Source organism: Scyliorhinus torazame, chromosome 7 (genome assembly GCF_047496885.1).
Source record: "Scyliorhinus torazame isolate Kashiwa2021f chromosome 7, sScyTor2.1, whole genome shotgun sequence".
NCBI lineage: Eukaryota > Metazoa > Chordata > Chondrichthyes > Carcharhiniformes > Scyliorhinidae > Scyliorhinus > Scyliorhinus torazame.
Genome location: NC_092713.1, coordinates 110,157,256 through 110,177,111, shown reverse-complemented (window position 1 = coordinate 110,177,111; position 19,856 = coordinate 110,157,256). Strand labels below are relative to the sequence as shown.

The 19,856-nt window shown below is 52.6% G+C and overlaps 1 protein-coding gene across 2 annotated transcripts in view; it reads left to right on the top strand.

The window, feature by feature from the left end:
- Positions 1 to 19,856, top strand: part of hmcn1 (hemicentin 1) — an 838,180-nt gene that overhangs the window by 575,865 nt on the left and 242,459 nt on the right. For both annotated transcript variants that reach the window (XM_072511251.1, XM_072511250.1), the window contains exons 47-50: positions 1,863 to 1,976; positions 4,563 to 4,649; positions 13,586 to 13,777; positions 14,583 to 14,756. In XM_072511251.1, the coding sequence (XP_072367352.1) occupies positions 1,863 to 1,976; positions 4,563 to 4,649; positions 13,586 to 13,777; positions 14,583 to 14,756 (567 nt within the window). The remainder of the gene's footprint in view (positions 1 to 1,862; positions 1,977 to 4,562; positions 4,650 to 13,585; positions 13,778 to 14,582; positions 14,757 to 19,856) is intronic.

The following is a 19,856-nucleotide window of genomic DNA, read 5'->3' as shown; positions in this document are numbered from 1 at the left end:
TATGAGCATTTACGATTTAGGGAACAGTTCTACAGTCCTCATTCAGCTAAATGTGAAGTTTACAGATCTTAATCAGTCTTTAGATCAAGCAAACAGTGACTGCGAACTCACCAAAGCTCTCTCTACTGCAAAAAACATATATAATTATGTATGCAGTCTTAAATACTAGAAATCCTCTGTTCCTATTAATCCTCACAATTGGTATCAATCTATAAGCAGATTTTCTTTACATGCCCAAGGAGACAGATGACAACAAAGCAGGGTCAATTTTCTTCTGCCTGAATTACTAGACCTTCTGTTGCTGTGACCTAAGCAAACCATTTAATTTGTGTAGAGTTGAGTAATAACACCACTGGTCCCATTCTCTGAGATCAGCCTCACTCAGCCGGCCCCCGGAGACCTGCTCCCCTCGGCCGAATCCTGGAGAGCTGCTCCCCTCGGCCGGATCCCGGAGAGCTGCTCCCCTCGGCCGGATCCCGGAGAGCTGCTCCCCTCGGTCGGATCCCGGAGAGCTGCTCCCCTCGGCCGGATCCCGGAGAGCTGCTCCCCTCGGCCGGATCCCGGAGAGCTGCTCCCATCGGCCGGATCCTGGAGAGCTGCTCCCCTCGGCCGGATCCCGGAGAGCTGCTCCCCTCGGCCGGATCCCGGAGAGCTGCTCCCCTCAGCCGGATCCCGGAGAGCTGCTCCCCTCGGCCGGATCCCGGAGAGCTGCTCCACTCGGCCGGATCCCGGAGAGCTGCTCCACTCGGCCGGATCCCGGAGAGCTGCTCCCCTCGGCCGGATCCCGGAGAGCTGCTCCCCTCGGCCGGCCCCGGAGAGCTGCTCCCCTCGGCCGGCCCCGGAGAGCTGCTCCCCTCGGCCGGATCCCGGAGAGCTGCTCCCCTCGGCCGGATCCCGGAGAGCTGCTCCCCTCGGCCGGATCCCGGAGAGCTGCTCCCCTCGGCCGGATCCCGGAGAGCTGCTCCCCTCGGCCGGATCCCGGAGAGCTGCTCCCCTCGGCCGGATCCCGGAGAGCTGCTCCCCTCGGCCGGATCCCGGAGAGCTGCTCTCCTTGGCCTGATCCCGGAGAGCTGCTCCCCTCGGCCGGATCCCGGAGAGCTGCTCCCCTCGGCCGGATCCCGGAGAGCTGCTCCCCTCGGCCGGATCCCGGAGAGCTGCTCCCCTCGGCCTGATCCTGGAGAGCTGCTCCCCTCGGCCGGCTCCCGGAGAGCTGCTCCCCTCTGCCGGCTCCTGGAGAGCTGCTCCCATCGGCCGGATCCCGGAGAGCTGCTCCCCCGGCCGTGCTTACCTACAAATGTAGCTTCCACTGCAGTAATCCGAGCACTGATTTAGTGTAAAATGAGCCCATCGGGTTTTATGAAATATCCATAAAGAAAATATCAAATACTTAAAATACAGCCAATTGATTGAAATAGCCAAGCCCACTTGTTGATACAGACAACTATTTAAACAAGAGCAGACAGGCATGGCTATGTCTAATGGTGGTGACCTTGTACCTGTGCCATATCTAATATAAGTCATTGTTTGTCCAGAGTAAATTATTTGGTTATCCCTATGTGACAATTTAACTGCATATTGGGATTAACAAAGAACAAAGAAATGTACAGCACAGGAATAAGCCCTTCGGCCCTCCAAGCCCGTGCCGACCATGCTGCCCGACTAAACTACAATCTTAAAGAACAAAGAAATGTACATTAACAGAAATTAACTAAAATAATTACATTCCTAAATAACAGTGTAATTGTTTGTTACTTTACCCCAACTCCACTTTGTGACCAGTTGTACAAACATTGTGCTGTATTTCAGTTATTTCTGTTTAATTAGCGAACTTATGTAACATTTGAACTCTTATTTTCCCACAGGTGGTCGCATATTGCGTTTGGTCCATCCTGCATTGGAGGATTCGGGGACATATTCCTGTGTGGTCACAAATGCTGCTGGAGAAGAGAGCAAAGACTTTGAGCTTGATGTTTTAGGTAAAATTATCGGAGCCAAAATATTTCAACAGGTTACATTCCACAATGATGTAACAAAGTCACGATACATTGTCGCACTCTTCCATCACGATATACACTAAACAAACCTCGTTTTCCTGTGGTTATCCACATCTAAAAAATTCATACCTTCATTTTTGAATACTTTTAGCCTCAAAAATGTAATTATCATCTACTGATAGTTCCAAATAAGTTGAACAATCAGGATGAAAATAATACAATCAAACAGAGAGCACTTCCACAAGGATTCCTTTCTCAAAATCGAAAGACCCAAATGTGCTCAGTTTTTCTGTCAGCAGCGAAGGAATAGCAATATCCAGGATAAGGGGCGAGATTCTCCGACCCCCCGCCGGGTCGGCGAATCGCCGGGGGCTGGTGTGAATCCCGCCCCCGCCGGTTGCCGAATTCTCCGGCACGGATATTCGGCGGGGCGGGAATCGCGCCGCGCCGGTTGGCGGGCCCCCCCCGGCGATACTCCGGCCCGCAATGGGCCAAAGTCCCGCTGCTGGAATGCCTGTCCCGCCGGCGAGAATCAAACCACCTCTCTTACCGGCGGGACTAGGCGGCGCGGGCAGGTTCCGGGGTCCTGGGGGGGGTGCGCGGGGCGATCTGGCCCCGGGGTTGCCCCCACGGTGGCCTGGCCCGCGATCGGGGCCCACTGTTCCGCAGGCGGGCCTATGCCGTGGGGGCACTCTTTTCCCTCCACCTTGGCCACAGCTTTCACTGTGGCCGACGCGTAAGAGACAACCCCCCACCCCCCTGCGCATGCACGGGGATGACGTCAGCAGCTGCTGACACTCCCGCGCATGCACGGACTTCCTTTTGGCCCAGGCTGGCGTGGCGCCAAATGCCTTTCCCGCCAGCTGGCGGCGCGCCAACCACTCCAGCGCGGGGCTAGCCCCTCAAGGTGAGGGCTTGGCCCCTAAAGGTGCGGAGAAATCTGCACCTTTGGGGCGGCCCGACGCTGGAGTGGTTCACGCCACTCCATCCCGCCGGGTAGGGGAGAATCCCGGCCAAGGAATCTGTAACTGTCATGCTATTCTGGAGCTGGATTCTCCATCACTGGTAGTGGTGTTCCCAATGTGGCGGAGAATCCAGCATCGGGGGAAAAATAGCAGGCGCTGATCCGTTTCCAATGCTTGGCTCCCCCACTGGCAGCGGCATCCAGGTTCGCACCCCTCGCTCGCCGGAGGATGCAAATCGGTCAAAATGACCCATTTGCAGATCTATTAACGTGCTGGGCACCAGAACCTCCCCGCCTGTGTGATTCTACTGAATTCATGTGGGTGCGGGTTGGTACAAATATTTCCCAGTGTGGCCCTAATGCGGTGGAACTCCTGGTAGGCCAAGGGCGTAAATATTTAACGTAAGTGCCCCCCCTCCCCAAGTCCATCGGAGGGCCCCCTAGACCCTCCCCCCCCCCCCCCCCCCCCCCCCCCCACCCCCCATACCAGACCTCAAAATGGCAGCCCAATTATGGGATTTGTGATGGAATCCCTTGCAATCCCCGCCATGCATAAATTTGCATGCCAAGGGACACTGAATCGATTCTGGGCACCGCTTCCAGCACCAGCGAAACAGAAGTCATTCCGCTCCGGTGGGAGAACATCTGCTGAATGGAGAATCCTGCTCTGATCGCTATTCACCGTATCATTCTTCACCTCTCACGTATCATCCCAACAATCTAACCCCGCACATCACCCCACACACTATCCTCTCGCGCTACCCTACCCTACTATCCACCATTCCAGCTCACCCCATGCTAGTATTCTTCTCCATCTCACTCCACTCCCACACTACCCCCGCCCTTCATCACCACACGATTCCCTGTCACCGCCACTCTAACCCACCCCAGTACTAATATGGCTGAAATGAATACATACGGATGTGAAAGAAGGTAATCTATTTGCTCAAAAATAAAAGTAATCTACCACTTATGTTCATGCTTTTTTGTTAATTGGTAGATTGAAGTAATATACCGATCACTTCTCTGACACCGTCAGACTGGCAGCAACTCCAATAAGTTAGGACAGGGGAATTATTCCTAGCGTCCAAGCTGATGTTCACCCCTCAATAAATGTCACAAAAACAAATTTACATTATTACCTTGCTCACCATGGGAGCTTGCTGTGTGAAAATTAAGTACTGTGGTTATATTACAACAATGCTTAAATTTCAAAAATACTTCATTGGCTGCAGTATCCTTTGAGATGGTCCGGTGGTCATGAAAAGTGCCATATAAATACCTTTTATTTAAAATAACCCGATGATTGTAATGTGCTTTGAGATGTCCTAACAATGTGTGAAAAATATTGACAACTGAAAATAAAACCCAATTATCCTTTGATATTGTTAAGAAAATCCTAATGCACCTACAACATTTGTGTGCAAGACTGAATTTTGTATGTCAATTGGAATGTAGTTAATTCACTTTGCCTCTTTAAAATGGGCCAGTTGGAATGTTCCTCATTTTATTTAAATTGTCTATTTTTAGACCTTTTGACTCATCGAGGCGAGGTATTTTGGTTGTTATGATTTTATTTCAATATATATTTTTTATATAAATAGTACCACCAAGCATTGTTAATGGAGATAAGATGGAGGATGTGAAAATCAAGGAGAACCATAATATTACACTCACCTGTGAGGTTTCGGGTAAGAGCGCAGTATTAAAAATCGTATAATTGTGAAATAGTTCACACTTTTCTCTCACAGTGTAGTGATGTTAGTTGAATGATGTAATATGATGCCCAATAGATGATTGATAGCCTTTTATAGTTAAGAAAGATAAGTGCTGAAGACAACGTTGAATGCCAGACATCATCCCTGTGACCCCAGGTCTAACATTGTGGCCCTACTGTATTAAAATGTAGTTTTAATTGATCAATTTTCAATTGCAAATTGGTGATCAGCAGTGATTAATGTTTGCCCTCCAGAGACATCGTACTGTTTGATTTTTATCTTTTATGATTTGTGTGATTATAACCTCCCAGAGTGAAGAATCAGGGGCGAAATTCTCCGTTATCGGCGGAAACTCCGCCGATCGGCGCAAAAAACGGCGCAAATCCCACTTGCGTCACGTCATAAAAATGGGCCGATAGTCTGCGGCCCGAAATGGGCTAGCAGCGACGTAACGGGATCCGCGCTTGTGCAGTGGTTCACGATGACGCTGCACGGCGTGACGGCTCATAAGGCCGCGCAGCTCCCCCCCACCTGACCGGAACAGCCGACCACAACACCCGACTTGATGGCTGGCCGTCGCTCAGCCCCGAGGTTCGAGTCACGCGATGTGGAGGCGCTCCTGGATGCGGTGGAGCAGAGGAGGGACGCCCTGTATCCCGGGCACGGCCGCAGAGTTGCCCCACGCCACAGCCGGCGTCTGTGGAGGGAGGTGGCAGAGGCCGTCACCGCTGTGGCCCTAACACCACGGACAGGCACCCAGTGCCACAAGAAGGTGAACGACCTCGTCAGAGCAGGCAGGGTGAGCGTCCCCCATATCCCCCATATCCCCTCTCCCCCAAATCCCCCCCTCCCCCATATCCCCCCCTCCCCCATATCCCCCCCTCCCCCATATCCCCCATATCCCCCATATCCCCCCTCCCCCATATCCCCCCTCCCCCATATCCCCCATATCCCCCATATCCCCCATATCCCCCCTCCCCCATATCCCCCATATTCCCCCCTCCCCCATATCCCCCCTCCCCCATATCCCCCATATCCCCCCTCCCCCATATTCCCCATATCCCCCCCTCCCCCATATCCCCCCTCCCACATATCCCCCCTCCCCCATATCCCCCATATCCCCCCTCCCCCATATCCCCCATATCCCCCCTCCCCCATATCCCCCATATCCCCCCTCCCCCATATCCCCCCCTCCCCCATATCCCCAAGTGAATCCAGCCCGAACCTTAACCTCTGCAATGCACGCGCAACCGATGGCGTGCATTCATATACCTGCCTAACACTGTTGCCTTTTACCCCTGCCACCACCCCCCCCCCCCCAGGAGAAGCGCGCACACAACAATAGGGAGCATGTGAGGACTGGAGGAGGGCCCGCTGATAAGAGGCCACTGACCGTACACGAGGAAAGGGCCCTGGAACTGGCTGGCGGACCTGAGGACCGGGAGGTTGCTGATGCAGAGGTCGGGGCCCCACGAGCAAGTGAGCCACCAACAGCCCGTCCCCATATCCCCCCTCCCCTATATCCCCCTCGCCCGTATCACCTGATCACTGCCTGATGTCTAACCATGCATGCTTCATTGTGTATCGCAGGACCAAACGTCCTGGCACCCATCCCCGCAGATGCAGACCGCCCGCAGGATGCCCCTCAGAGACTACGGGAGACGGAGAGACCCGCACCCTCCAGCATGCGACGCCCGCAGGATGCCCCTCGGAGACCACGGGAGACGGAGAGACCCGAACCCTCCAGCATGCGACGCCCGCAGGATGCCCCTCGGAGACCACGGGAGACGGAGAGACCCGAACCCTCCAGCATGCGACGCCCGCAGGATGCCCCTCGGAGACCACGGGAGACGGAGAGACCCGGACCCTCCAGCATGCGACCCCCGCAGGATGCCCCTCGGAGACCACGGGAGACGGAGAGACCCGGACCCTCCAGCATGCGACGCCCGCAGGATGCCCCTCGGAGACCACGGGAGACGGAGAGACCTGGAGCAACAGGGAGACGACACCCCCGTCACGTGCGGGAGCGACCACCCAGCGATGAGGGGGGCAGCCACAGGCCCCCGTCACATCCGAGCCAGGACACCACTACCCAGGACACCACTATCCAGGACACCCCTACCCGGGACACCACTACCCAGGACACCCCTACCCGGGACAGCACTACCCGGGACAGCACTACCCGGGACAGCACTACCCAGGACACCCCTACCCGGGAAGACGAAAAACCGGACAGTGACTCAGAGTGGATGGGTGGAGACGAACCCCCACCCCAAAGTGCCATGGACTCAGAGTGGGACGAAGAGCACGACACAACGCCACTGCTGTCACCAACACCCTCCACCATCGCAGAAACACTCACCACGGTTGGGCACTTTAGTGATGAGGCGTCTGGTACACTCACTGGTGCGCACAACACAGCCGTCCCGGTACAGCAGGTGGAGGTAGGAGCAGCAGAGGGACCGGGCGGTCGGAGGGCAGCCCAGGCCAAGCGAACATCTGCCGCCCAGATGGATCCCGGGTTCCTGCAGTTACCACACCCACACATAGATCCGATGCAACCACCGACACGGAGACGAGCGAATAGGGTGACGGGTGGCGTCCGCGGTGGAGGCAATGGGTGCGACGGTGTCAGACATGGGGAACGGTTTGCGAGGCCTGGGGCCTTCCGTGCAGGCGGCGTCTGTGGCCCAGGAAATGGCTGCCCTCTCACAGGAGGCCATGAGCCAGTGCCAGCGCCAGATGGCAGAGGCGCTCAACGCCATAGCCCAGTCTCAGCACGCCATAGCCCAGTCTCAGCAGGCCATGGCCCAGTCTCAGCAGGCCATGGCCCAGTCTCAGCAGGCCATAGCCCAGTCTCTGCAGGCCATGGCCCAGTCTCTGCAGGCCATGGCCCAGTCTCAGCAGGCCATCGCTGAGGGCATCGGCGCCAGTGGCCATGTGCGAGCTGGCGTCGCACTGTCGCAGACAGGGTTCGACAACCCCCTGGGCTCCATGGCTGCAAACCTGCAGACCCCTGTCGATACCAGCACGGGCCTCCAGGACTGGCAGCGCCAGATGTCGGGGGCGCGTCGGATGGCCAGTCCGTTCGCATCCCCCACCCATGTAGAGGCCTGGGGGCCATCGGGCACCCCGAGGGAGGAGGAGGTGGTGTGGTCCGTCCCGGCTCCCTCTGTAGGGAAGGTCCCGGTACACCGCGACGCCTCGGACTCCCCCCCTTCCGTCCCAGGTGCATCGGGTGGGCAACGGGCAGGACAGGCTGGCAGCTCGCCATCCCAGTCGCCCGGGCCGCAGCCTGGCCCATCTAGGCCAGGACGCCCCAGGAAACGGCCGCCAAAGGGATCCAGTGTCAGAGGGCAGGAATCACAGGAGTCCACCTCCAGTTCTGCTGTACCGTCTGGGGAACCACGTAGACGTAGTCAAAGGGCCCGTAAGGCCAAACAATTAGACACTGAGTAAGTTGGCACGGGTGCAGGGCACAGATGAGTTTTAGGCGCTAGGGCACGTGCATGAACTCCTTTGGTTATTAAAGTCAATGTTACACCTACCGAAGCTGCCTTTGTGCTCTGTCCAAAGTGTGCGGGGGTGTCATGTACGTTGAGCACAAGTGTGTGTGTGAGGGGTGGTCTTACCTCAGCCCCAGGTGAGTCTGCCCCCTTCCCCCTGGGCCGCCATCAACATCCCCCGGGCAGAGGACGGGACCGTGCGCTGCAGTGTCACAGCCGCATGCAGGGATGGTCCGGGTGGATGGTGGTACTGTGGCCATGGGTCAGACATAGTCCAACGATGTAGAGCCAGGAGCTCATCGGAGGCGGGTTGTCATCATTCTCCATGGCCTGCGATAGACACGCGTCCACCCGCAACTGGGTGAGCCCGGCCCGTTGTGCCGCCGGTGGATCGGCAATTGGGAGTGGGGGGGTGGTGTGCATGCGGGTGGGGTGTGTGGGGTTGGGGAGGGGGGTGAGGGTGCTGGGTGGGTGGATGGGTGGGGGGTGTGGGTGGTCGGCTGTTGTCATGGTGTGCGGTCTGTGGCCATACTACCCGATTCCCACGCCCATCTAGTCAGTGAAGCGGGCGTCTATCAGTCTGTCCCGTGCCCGCTGGGCCAGCCGGTAACGGTGGACAGCCACCCGTCTGTGTCTACCCCGTCTGCCCTGACCATTGCCCCCATCCCCCTCATCTGGGGAGGACTGGGCCTCTTCCTGCTGCTCCTCCACTCCGCCCTCCTCTGCCTGTGGCACATCGCCCCTCTGCTGGGCTATGTTGTGCAGGACGCAGCACACCACAATGATGCGGCCGACCCTATCTGACCGATACTGGAGGGCGCCCCCAGAGAGGTCCAGGCACCTGAAACGCATCTTCAGCACGCCAAAGCACCTCTCGATCACTCCACTTGTCGCTACATGGGCATCATTGTAGCGGTTCTCCGCCTCATTGCGTGGCCTCCGTATAGGCGTCATCAGCCACGATCGCAATGGGTAGCCCCTGTCGCCCAGCAACCAGCCCCTCAGCCGGGGATGGCGTCCCTCGTACATGCCGGGGATGGATGACCGCGACAACACGAATGAGTCGTGTACACTGCCTGGGTGACGGGCGCAGACGTGCAGGATCATCATGCGGTGGTCGCAGACCACCTGTACGTTCATCGAATAGGTCCCCTTCCTATTAGTGAACACGGCCCTGTTATCTGCAGGTGGCCGCACGGCGACGTGCATCCCATCGATCGCGCCCTGGACCATGGGGAACCCGGCAATGGCAGAGAAGCCCACGGCCCGGGCATCTTGGCTGGCCCGGTCCACGGGGAAGCGGATGTAGCGGTGCGCCATGGCATAAAGGGCATCAGTCACTGCCCGGATGCACCGATGCACCGATGTCTGCGATATGCCGGACAGGTCCCCACTCGGTGCCTGGAATGACCCCGTTGCATAAAAGTTCAGGGCCACCGTAACCTTGACGGACACGGGGAGAGGGTGTCCCCCGCCAGTGCCACGCGGTGACAGGTGTGCCAGCAGGTGGCAGATGTGTGCCACGGTTTCCCGGCTCATCCGGAGTCTCCTCCTGCATTCCCGGTCCGTGAGGTCCTGGTATGACTGCCGGGGCCGGTACACACGGGGCGCCCTCGGGTGCCTCCGTTGCCGTGGGGCCGCGACGTCCTCCTCCCCCTCCTCGTCCTGTCGGTCAGGTGTCCCTCCAGCCTGGGCAGCTGCCGCCTGCCCCTCTGCGGCAGCCTGCGCCGCCTCTCTGGCACGCTCCTCCTCCTCCTCCTCCTCCTCCTCCTCATCCAGGGCAACATAGACATGAGCGGCTGCCACCACGGCGGCCAACATCGCTGGATGGTCTGAAAACATGACGGCCTGGTGGGGGGGGGAGGGGAACGACGACATGTCATCATTGCCCATATCCCCTCCTCCCCCCAGCCAGGTGGCATGGACCGCATGGGTCCAACTGTTGGAGGCTGGCACCTGGCCAGGTGGACCAACTCATTTGCCCTCCCATCACCCACCCCGGCACGGACCCCCCCCCCAACCTCCACCCCGGCACGGACCCCCTCCCCAACACCCACCCCAGCACGGACCCCCCACCAACCTCCACCCCGGCACGGACCCCCTCCCCAACCTCCACCCCGGCACGGACCCCCTCCCCAACCTCCACCCCGGCACGGACCCCCTCCCCAACCCCCAACCTCCACCCCAGCACGGACCCTCCCCAACCTCCACCCCGGCACGGTCCCCCTCCCCAACCCCCAACCTCCACCCCAGCACGGACCCCCACCCAACCTCCACCCCGGCACGGACCCCCTCCCCAACACCCACCCCAGCACGGACCCCCCCCCAACCTCCACCCCAGCACGGACCCCCTCCCCAACCTCCACCCCGGCACGGACCCCCTCCCCAACCTCCACCCCGGCACGGACCCCCTCCCCAACCCCCAACCTCCACCCCAGCACGGACCCCCCCCCCAACCTCCACCCCGGCACGGACCCCCTCCACAACCCCCAACCTCCACCCCGGCACGGACCCCCTCCCCAACCTCTACCCCGGCACGGACCCCCTCCCCAACCCCCAACCTCCACCCCAGCACGGACCCCCCCCCCAACCTCCACCCTGGCACGGACCCCCTCCACAACCCCCAACCTCCACCCCGGCACGGACCCCCTCCCGGCACTCCCCCGGAGCCCGGCCTACTCTAACCACACCCCCCCCCCCCCCCCCCCCCCCGCCGCACACACACACAAGCCGAGACACACCTCTCCTCAGGCAATCAGTCTGCGGCCACGCCATTTCCTGCCCAGAGCCAACCCCCCAGGCCGTCACTCACCTCCTCGCTGGTCGGCATGAGCCTGGAGCACCGGGTCACGCCGATGAAAAGGAGGTTTGAATCACGTCGACGGGACTTCGGCCCATCCGGAAGGGAGAATATCGGCAGGCCGAAAATCGGCTGCCTTGCGCAGACCCGTGACATTCTCCGCGGCAGCGGCGCCATTAACGCCCCGCCGACTTTTCTCCCTTCGGAGACTTCGGCGGGGGCGGGATTCACGGCGGCCAACGGCCATTCTCCGACCCGGCGGGGGGTCAGAGAATGACGCCCCAGAACTCCCAAGATACACCAGTCAAATTCCCATTTAGCTTTTCCTAATAGCTCATAGATTTGCCAGTTAGTCAAATCTCAGTCAAAAACAGGGAGATCATTGGTATGGTCCATAGACTGTGCTGAGATGACCATTCCCCGCCAGGATGGCTGTTAAAGTGCTTGTAACTATTCTAGACTCTCCTAGACTAGTTCAGGTAAAATGGCCACTTGGGCAAAATACCAAAGTGCCAGTGCCTGTGGAACCATACCTAGCATGAGTGTATGACAGGAGGGATAAGGAGACAAAAGGAATGTAATTATCAAATGGAACAACTCCACAAATTAGCACAGAGCAAAGGCGGGATCCACCGACCATGTTGCACCCGAAAGACGGCAGTGCGGGTAGATGCGGGAGATCCCTCTTCCGGGTTCTACCTGGCTCGCCACGACTATTGAGATCTAATGCGATCTCACAAGATGTTGTGATCTGAATCCTGCCCATTGTGGATACTCTCTGGCAAATCGGCACGTTAGAGCGAGACAGTTAGTCTCACTCTAACGTGCACTTGCCTGATCTACCAAAACTCTGGGATCTAACCCCTTCGCCTTGGAGACCTTGGGTGAGCTCTGTTCATTGCTGGTGTCCACAAATAGGAACCAGACGGAACGGTACTTGGGGTGGTTCTCCCAGGGGATCGGAGGCCCACAGGTGGTTGTCCTCTGGGAAGGGTGGCAACCTTGCACTGCTGGTGCCACCTGGACACCCCTGGCACCGTCAGGTGAGCGGAGTTCCTCGGTGCATAGAATCATAGAATTTACATTGCAGAAGGAGGCCATTCGGCCCATTGAGCCTGCCCCAGCCCTTGGAAAGAGCACCCTATCTAAGCCCACATCTCCACCCTATCCCCGTAACCCAGTAACCCCACCAAAACTTTTTGGACACCTAAGGGCAATTTAACATGGCCAATCCACCTAACCTGCACATCTTTAGACTGTGGGGGGAAAGGGGAGCACCAGGAGGAAACCGACGCAGACACAGGGAGAACATGCAGACTCCGCACAGACAGTGACCCAAGCCGGGAATCGAACCTGGGATCCTGGAGCTGTGAAGTAACAGTGCTAACCACTGAGCTACTGTGCGGGAATGGGACTCGGTGCGGCCTCAAATTGCAGTAGAATTCTAATAGATAGCATGGTGTTTCATGGCCCTGTGAGCGCCGGGAAACACCTAGCTAAATGTGTTTGTCATGGGACTCCGTTGCGATTTGGTTAAATCGCGGCCCAAGTTTCTTGGATGATTAACAAAAAATCCTGAACTTGTTTTGCAGATTAATATGTGTAATCAACAGTGTGGTTTGGCAGATGTTTCCATTCAGAGGTGTTGATTATATAATTGTAATCTGTGACGTATGCATTAAGCCTCACTTGTAGATAGATGTGCAATCCTATTCTGGTGGCTGCAGTGTATTACTTTATACAATAGACAATATATTAACCAACTATTTCTAAGAATGTAGCAAAATAGGCACCTTGAACCCCATGCAGGTAAGTGATATACTCAAATTCTACTTGCGATCAAGTGATAATACTCCTCCACATTTTGTTCCCATTCAGTCCTATGCCAGTGAATTTCTAGATACGAGTGATTTGCTGAAAAACACAGTATAGTAGCCCTACCCTGTGTCTGCAGGGATAACGGTGTCATTCATTGCAGGAGACACAAGCCAGATTGGGAACATACAGGCACTTTTCCCATTTTGGGTGCCCCTGGTGCCGAACATAGTTGAGAAGATGTCTTGAGAAATCATGTTCTCATATGTACCCTGCCCTGCAGGGGTGTTTAGCACAGGGCTAAATCGCTGGCTTTGAAAGCAGGCCAGCAGCACGGTTCAATTCCCGTAACAGCCTCCCCGAACAGGCGCCGGAATGTGGTGACTAGGGGCTTTTCACAGTAACTTCATTGAAGCCTACTTGTGACAATAAGCAATTTTCATTTCATTTCAATATGTCATCCATTACAGATGAAAAATCATGGGCTGCATGTAATGTCCTTGTATGTACTCCTGGTGGGCATAGCTCTGTCAGGAACACTCAAATGGAACATTTATTCTCTGATAACAAAGTAATATTTTAATGTCAGGAGTAGATCTTTTTTAATTCAACCAACCCATCCAACTTCCCACAAGATTACCATACGCATTTCTAAAGCAGTAATAATTTTCAGGTAAGAGTAGATCATTAATCCAACTGCTACAGTTAGGACAAAGAATTCAAGTTGTCAATTACATTTCATACTAAGAAAATGAATTCACAGAAATAGTTTTTTTTCCTGCGAAAAGGCAATCCTGTTCCACAAATAAGATGGGTGAAAGACGGTCAACCTCTGACTGAAGACCAGCAGCATCAGATTCTGCCCAGTGGGCGCATTCTTCAGATTGTGAGTGCACATGTGTCTGATACGGGTCGATACACCTGCATTGCCTTCAACACAGCTGGAGACAAGAACAAAAACTTCAATGTAAATGTATTAGGTATGAGTTCTAAGTAGTACCTAATATTTTAAGCCCACAATGCTGAATTATTCCATTAGAATATTAAACAATTGTAAACGTTGATCTCCAGGAGTGTTTTTACAATGTGCCAAAAAATGTTGAGTCAGGTGATATTGAACTATCTAGCCCTGGACATTCCATTTCTAAAGCAAAATGCAGGGGACAGGTAGCAGGGTGTGGAATAGGGGCTTCAGAAGAACGGGAGATTGGTGAATGGGAGTTGACAAATCGGACTCTGTGAGAGACAGGGAGATGGGATTCTTGGGGGGTGGGAGGGGGGGGGGCGGGGGGGTGGGGGAGTGGAGGAGAATTTTCCAAGTATGAAGTAAGCCTCAATACTATGTGTTGAGAGAAAGGATCCAGTATATTTACTGTGCATGATCTTCCATTAGAGCCGTTCAACTTACCTGCAGTGACACATTTGGGTCTCAAATGATCCTTCTCAAAGGTCATGCTGCCTTGCATGTGCCTGCAGCGGTTTACTCACTCTTGGAAATGGATACCCCATGCTTTCACCTCACAGCCTTCCAGTACATCTTGGGCAATACTCTGGGAATAATAGTCAAATAAGTTGACCTTTATTATCTGCCATAATTATGCCAGATTTACACAACGCTTGCTATGAGTAGCAGTTTAGGAATCGTTGTTCTGGGACCATATTTTTACCTCCGTGTTTTGATGCAAAAATATATTCCATGTTTGCTGTAGTTTATTTTTAGTTCCAATGTTATTCGAATTTGAACCAGTTTTGGAACTCATTTGTGTTTTTCTTTTTGCCATCCAGTATCTCCAAAAATTCCTGGTGTTGACAGTCAAGGTACTCCAGAGGATGTCACTGTCATTCTGAATAGCCCCACCTCCCTCGTGTGTGAGGCACAATCATACCCTCCTGCAACCATCACTTGGCTCAAAGATGGAGCACCTTTCGATTCGAACAAAAATGTCCAAATCCTTCCAGGTAAATTTCAAATGTAACCAAGAGAAAAATTATGATTTTAATTGAGTTTGATATCACAGACACCATAAAAATTAGATGGATTTAAATTGAGTACAAAATATTATTTGAAGCTTTCTTAATAGGAAAGTATAAGTATATTATTTTAAATCTGCGAGTTGGTTCATGCCCACGAACCAGGCTCACATATTTAAATTAGCATTTAAACTCATTTAAATAAGATTTCCGGGTTTTAACTGGAGTCTCCCGGCTCCCGGGATTCATCGCCCGTCCCGTCCCGCCGGCTCAGTGTGAGGCTGGCGGGACTCACTACTGGTCTCCATCAACAGAGACTAAACGTGATGACCAAGCTGGGGGGGTCGGAGGCTATTGTAGCCCCTGTGAGTGGTCATAATCAAGAGGATTCTGAGTTTAAAACGAAGCTTGGGATTGAATTGAACACCAAGATAGGAAACATTCTGACTCAGTGATCAGACAGTGGTCTGCAGGAGGCATGCATCAGCAGCAAGTGTATCAAATTTATGTGGGGACCAAAGACTTTAGTCTTCCCAATGTTTGACTGCATGAAGTTGGGGCTCATCTAGGGATACATGTTTGGCAGCAATCTACCAACACATATATAGTGGGGAGTCTAGGGATGATTGATAAATGAAGCAGGGTGTCAGTGTACATGTGAAAATTTGACCCATGTCTTTAGATAATATAACCTAGAATTTAATATAATAAAATGTAAATAATTGTTTATTTTTTAAATAGTAATAAGGATTACCGAGTTATAGTTTACTTTAATTATCTGAAGTACAGGGTAGTAACTTATTCTTTCATGTTGTCTGCTGTGCCAAAAGCAATTGTTAATTAATCACTCCTGTTTAAAAGCCCAAAGGCTCCAGTAACTGAAAAATTCATTCAAATGAAGAAAATCAGTTTTTCTATCTTTTGAGAAGGATAAAATTGAAAAAAAACAATTAATATGTCAGGACTCTCTGATTTAAGCATTAATTTAAAAGACTTTTATCTACAGCCTATTTCTACAATAAATGGTGGTAATGTTATCCTTTATTGGTCCAGAGGTTGTTTTCAAAGATGTTTAACTTTCTTTTGATTGGTCTTGATTTGGTTGATTAAACAAACTTTTACTATTGGTACTTGCCCCCTGGATTTCAAATAACTTTTCACAAATTTGATACTCAACATGGGGAAACACCAATATTCAAGCGTGCTGATATTTTGAGGAGCAGGCTGAAACTGTGGTTGATGGCTTGGAGATGCCCAATATGTAACATGTGTCCCTGTAAATAAAAACATGTAGTTGGATAAAGGCTCCAGTTCTATTCTTTACCGCCTGGCTAACTGAGTTGCAACACCAAGTACTGCAGGGTTCCCGCAAAATAGTTCAGTCAATGGTTCAGTATGCCAGTGGACTCCTGGCAGAATAGCTTTCATTGTGTGCAAGCAGCATACATGTCTGTGGGTTACATATCAAGAGTCAGCAGATAGCTCCTTGCCCAGCTGTCACCCTTTGGTTTGCATGGTAGATTAGGTGCAACTGGCACAGCAGACCACTGCAGAATGAAGGCAATATGACTACTGCCAGAATATGGGGCATTGATCTGCAACATTCATTGTGTATGGTCACATACCAGCTGGCAGTTGAGGGAGTGGAATTCGTTTCAGTTTCAGTAAGGGGTAGAGTTGACAAGCAATGCCCGCAAAGCAACGTGTGTGCAGTCAACACTACCCTGCACTGTAGGGAAGCCCGCATTCCTAGCGAAGCCATATATTTGCCAAGGGAGAACAAAATGGAGTCAGCTTTCATTTGATAGACAGCCTCAGTACCCTCCCTTGGGTAGCAATAGATAGAAAACTGAGAGATGCTACAAATATCATCAACTCCAGTGTGAAGGGAGCCAGACACACAAATGTCCAATGCTATGGTCACCTTCACAGCTATATGGTTACAGTTATGTTAGCAACAGCTGGCAAATGCATAGCATTTTTGTGAGACACAGATATCTGACACACTGGGCGGATTCCGATTCTCCGACCCCCCGCCGGGTCAGAGAACCGGCGCGAGGCCACGCCACCCCGACGCCGGGACGCAATCCTTGCGGAGAATCGGTGCCGACATGGTCGGCACAGCGCTGGTCAGGGTATACGCCGACTCTCCGGCCTGGGCTGGCCTGGGCCGGCACGCCGATTCCCCGGCCCGCTTGGGCCGAGCAGCCGTCATCAAAAAGCCGAGTCCCGCCGCCGCCGTTCTAACATCCTCTGAGCCGGCGGGACCTCGGCCTTGAAGGGTCCGGGGGCAGCCTGTCAGGGGGAGGGGGGGGGTCTGACCCCGCGGGGGCCTCCGTAGTGGCCTGGCCCGCGATCAGGGCCGACCAATCGGCGGGCCGGCCTCTCTGCCCCCCAGCCTCCTTTCCTCTGCGCCAGCTCCTGTAGCCCTGCAGCATTTGGCATTGGGGCTGGCACGGGGAAGAAGGCCACTGCGCATGCACTGGTTGGCGCCGGCCGAACTGCGCATGCACGGACCTCGCGGTGCTGCGTTCAGGCCGGGATCAGCAGCTGGAGCGGCGTGGGCCAGTGCCATGCTAGCCCCCTGTGGGCTGCAGAATGGGGTCCCAGAACGGGCGCTGACGCCGGAGTAAAACACTCCCGTTTTTACGCCGGCGTCGGCACTTAGCCACCCGATGGCAGAATCCCGCCCACTGTTTTTCCACTGAGCTTGAGGTAGGTGAGTTGCTTTCTGAAGCAGGCATAGTCTCTGGCTAAGAGTCTTTTTAACAACCCCCTCCCCTCCTCCCTCTTCCAGCAGCTTGTCCTACTCTACATGACCTTGCTTCATTCTCCAAATCATGTTGATGTAGGACCAAAAACGTTTGGAGGAAATTAATCTAATTTCTCACCAATAGCTCCAGGATTTTCCAGTCCTGCTCGCCATGGGAATCATCAAAATGGAAAATTTGATGAGCCGGCAAAAGGTAAATTGATATCAAGTGAGAATTTTCAGCCCAACAGTAGGCAGGACCGGAAAATCCCACCTATGTCTTTTCATGTGCAGAGATGGGTCTAATGTTGGCAACAAACTTATCTGTCTTCTGCCAAGCCTTGGAGCCTGAGAATTATGTTGTTAGTGCTTTTTGAATTGCGATTTAGGCAAACTGGTGCTATGGTCTACCAATCTATGCATGCCACTGTCAGCATTTGGCTGTTTGGGTGGAATGTGGCATTTTGCAATAACAAACGTAATCTGCTTGATCCATTTCAATGCACTATCCTCTCGAGGAGCTCTGAGACCTGTATAAACACTGTTGTATATCTCTTTTTTCAATCAGGTTGAAGAATCCTTACTGCAATATGCAGAGTCTGAGAGATGAACAGTAAATAAGGATCCTTAATTCAATGGCAGAAAAATATAAAGAAAGTGAAATAAGGAGAGGGAAATAAAGATGGTACTAAGAAATAGAAAAGAGAGACAGAAATGAAAAGTTTCAAAAATTATTTACCTCCTTTCGCTTTTCTAAATTTCAGTCAATGACTAAAATCTGAAAGAATAAGGTTCCACGCTTGTAAAAGTTAATTTTCAGTGCCAGAGGGGCTGTTTGGCAGCAATTTAAACTGGTCACATCATTATAAAATGTACTTACACTGGAATGGAAAAGCGCTAACCGTTTCTAATGAATTTGGTGGGCACATATCACAAAAGTACGACAACTTGATGCCGTGCCTTTTCTTTTTCAAAGCTGAGTTTCTCAGTGGAATGTAGGTTATTAGCATAGCTTCTGGAGTGGCAGGGCCAATCAGATAATGGATTGCTGTTTTCTGCATTTAACTGTAATGTGTGGCCACCAGAAATTGCTGTAGGGTTGGCTCTTTAATAATGTTGAGCATTGAAAGCCTTACCATTAACTTTATGACAATACCCTGGCTATTATGTTGGAAAATGAGGGGTCTGGCCAACGTGTACACATGTATTGGCCATTTATCTCCATGAGAGCTTTACGTCTTGAAAGGGTATGGTGCTGAATGTCCTCTGGAATATGATTCAAGTAACCACTTTCTCTATGGGCACTGAGAGAGTGAGTGCCAGCAGGCTGTTCTACTCTGGGCAGTTTCAAAGCTGAATTCTGCTTGCTAGCCAAATATCCATGCACAAATCCCAGTTGAGTTTTCCAGTCACTAGTCCAGGGATAATAGGAAAGTTGTAATAATAAATTGCATTTCTGACTCTGATTAGCTAACTCAGTAGAGAGTAGTATCATAGCTGAGATGCACTGCTCTGAATGAATAAAGTGGACTACTGGATAGTCTTTATCTATTAAGTTATTGATGAGCTCTTACAATCCAATTTTATGGGCAGGGTGATTGCTGAAATCCCCGTTCCCACCCCAACAGCTTTTGAGAGGAAGATGTGTGTGTGTTTTTTAAACTCATAAATGTTTGGACAAATAATTGAGGGTAGAACAGTTGAAGAACAATAGCGGATGTTCAGGGAGATATTAAATATGTCTCAATTAAAATATATTCCTGAGAGGAAAAGGAATTGTAAAAGGGAGAAAAACGTTCCATGGCTAAACAAGGAAGTCAAAGAGGGCATAAAGGCAAAAGTAGGGCATACCATACTGCAAAAGCTAGTGCTGAGCTGGAGGATTGGGAGAACTTTAAGGTTCAGTAAAAGGCTACTACAAATAAAATTAAAAGAGCAAAGATGACCTACGAAAGGAAACTAGCAGAGAACATAAACACTGATACCAAAACCACTATAAGTATATATAGAGGAAGAGAATTGCTAAAGTAAATGTTGGCCCGATAGACAACAAGGTAACAATGAGGAACAGAGAGATGGCGGAGGCACTGGACGAATATTTTGCCTCTGTCTTCACGGTAGACGATAATAACATTTTTCCAAAACCTGCAGTTAATGCAGAGGAACTTGGTGCAATAACCGTCACGAGGGATAAGGTATTGAATAAACTAATGGGAATAAAGGCAAATAAGTCTCCGGGACCTGGTGGCCTGCACCCTAGTGTATTAAAGGAGGTGGCAGCAGAGATAGGGATGCATTAGTTATGATATTTCAAAATTCCTTGGATTCTGCAAAGG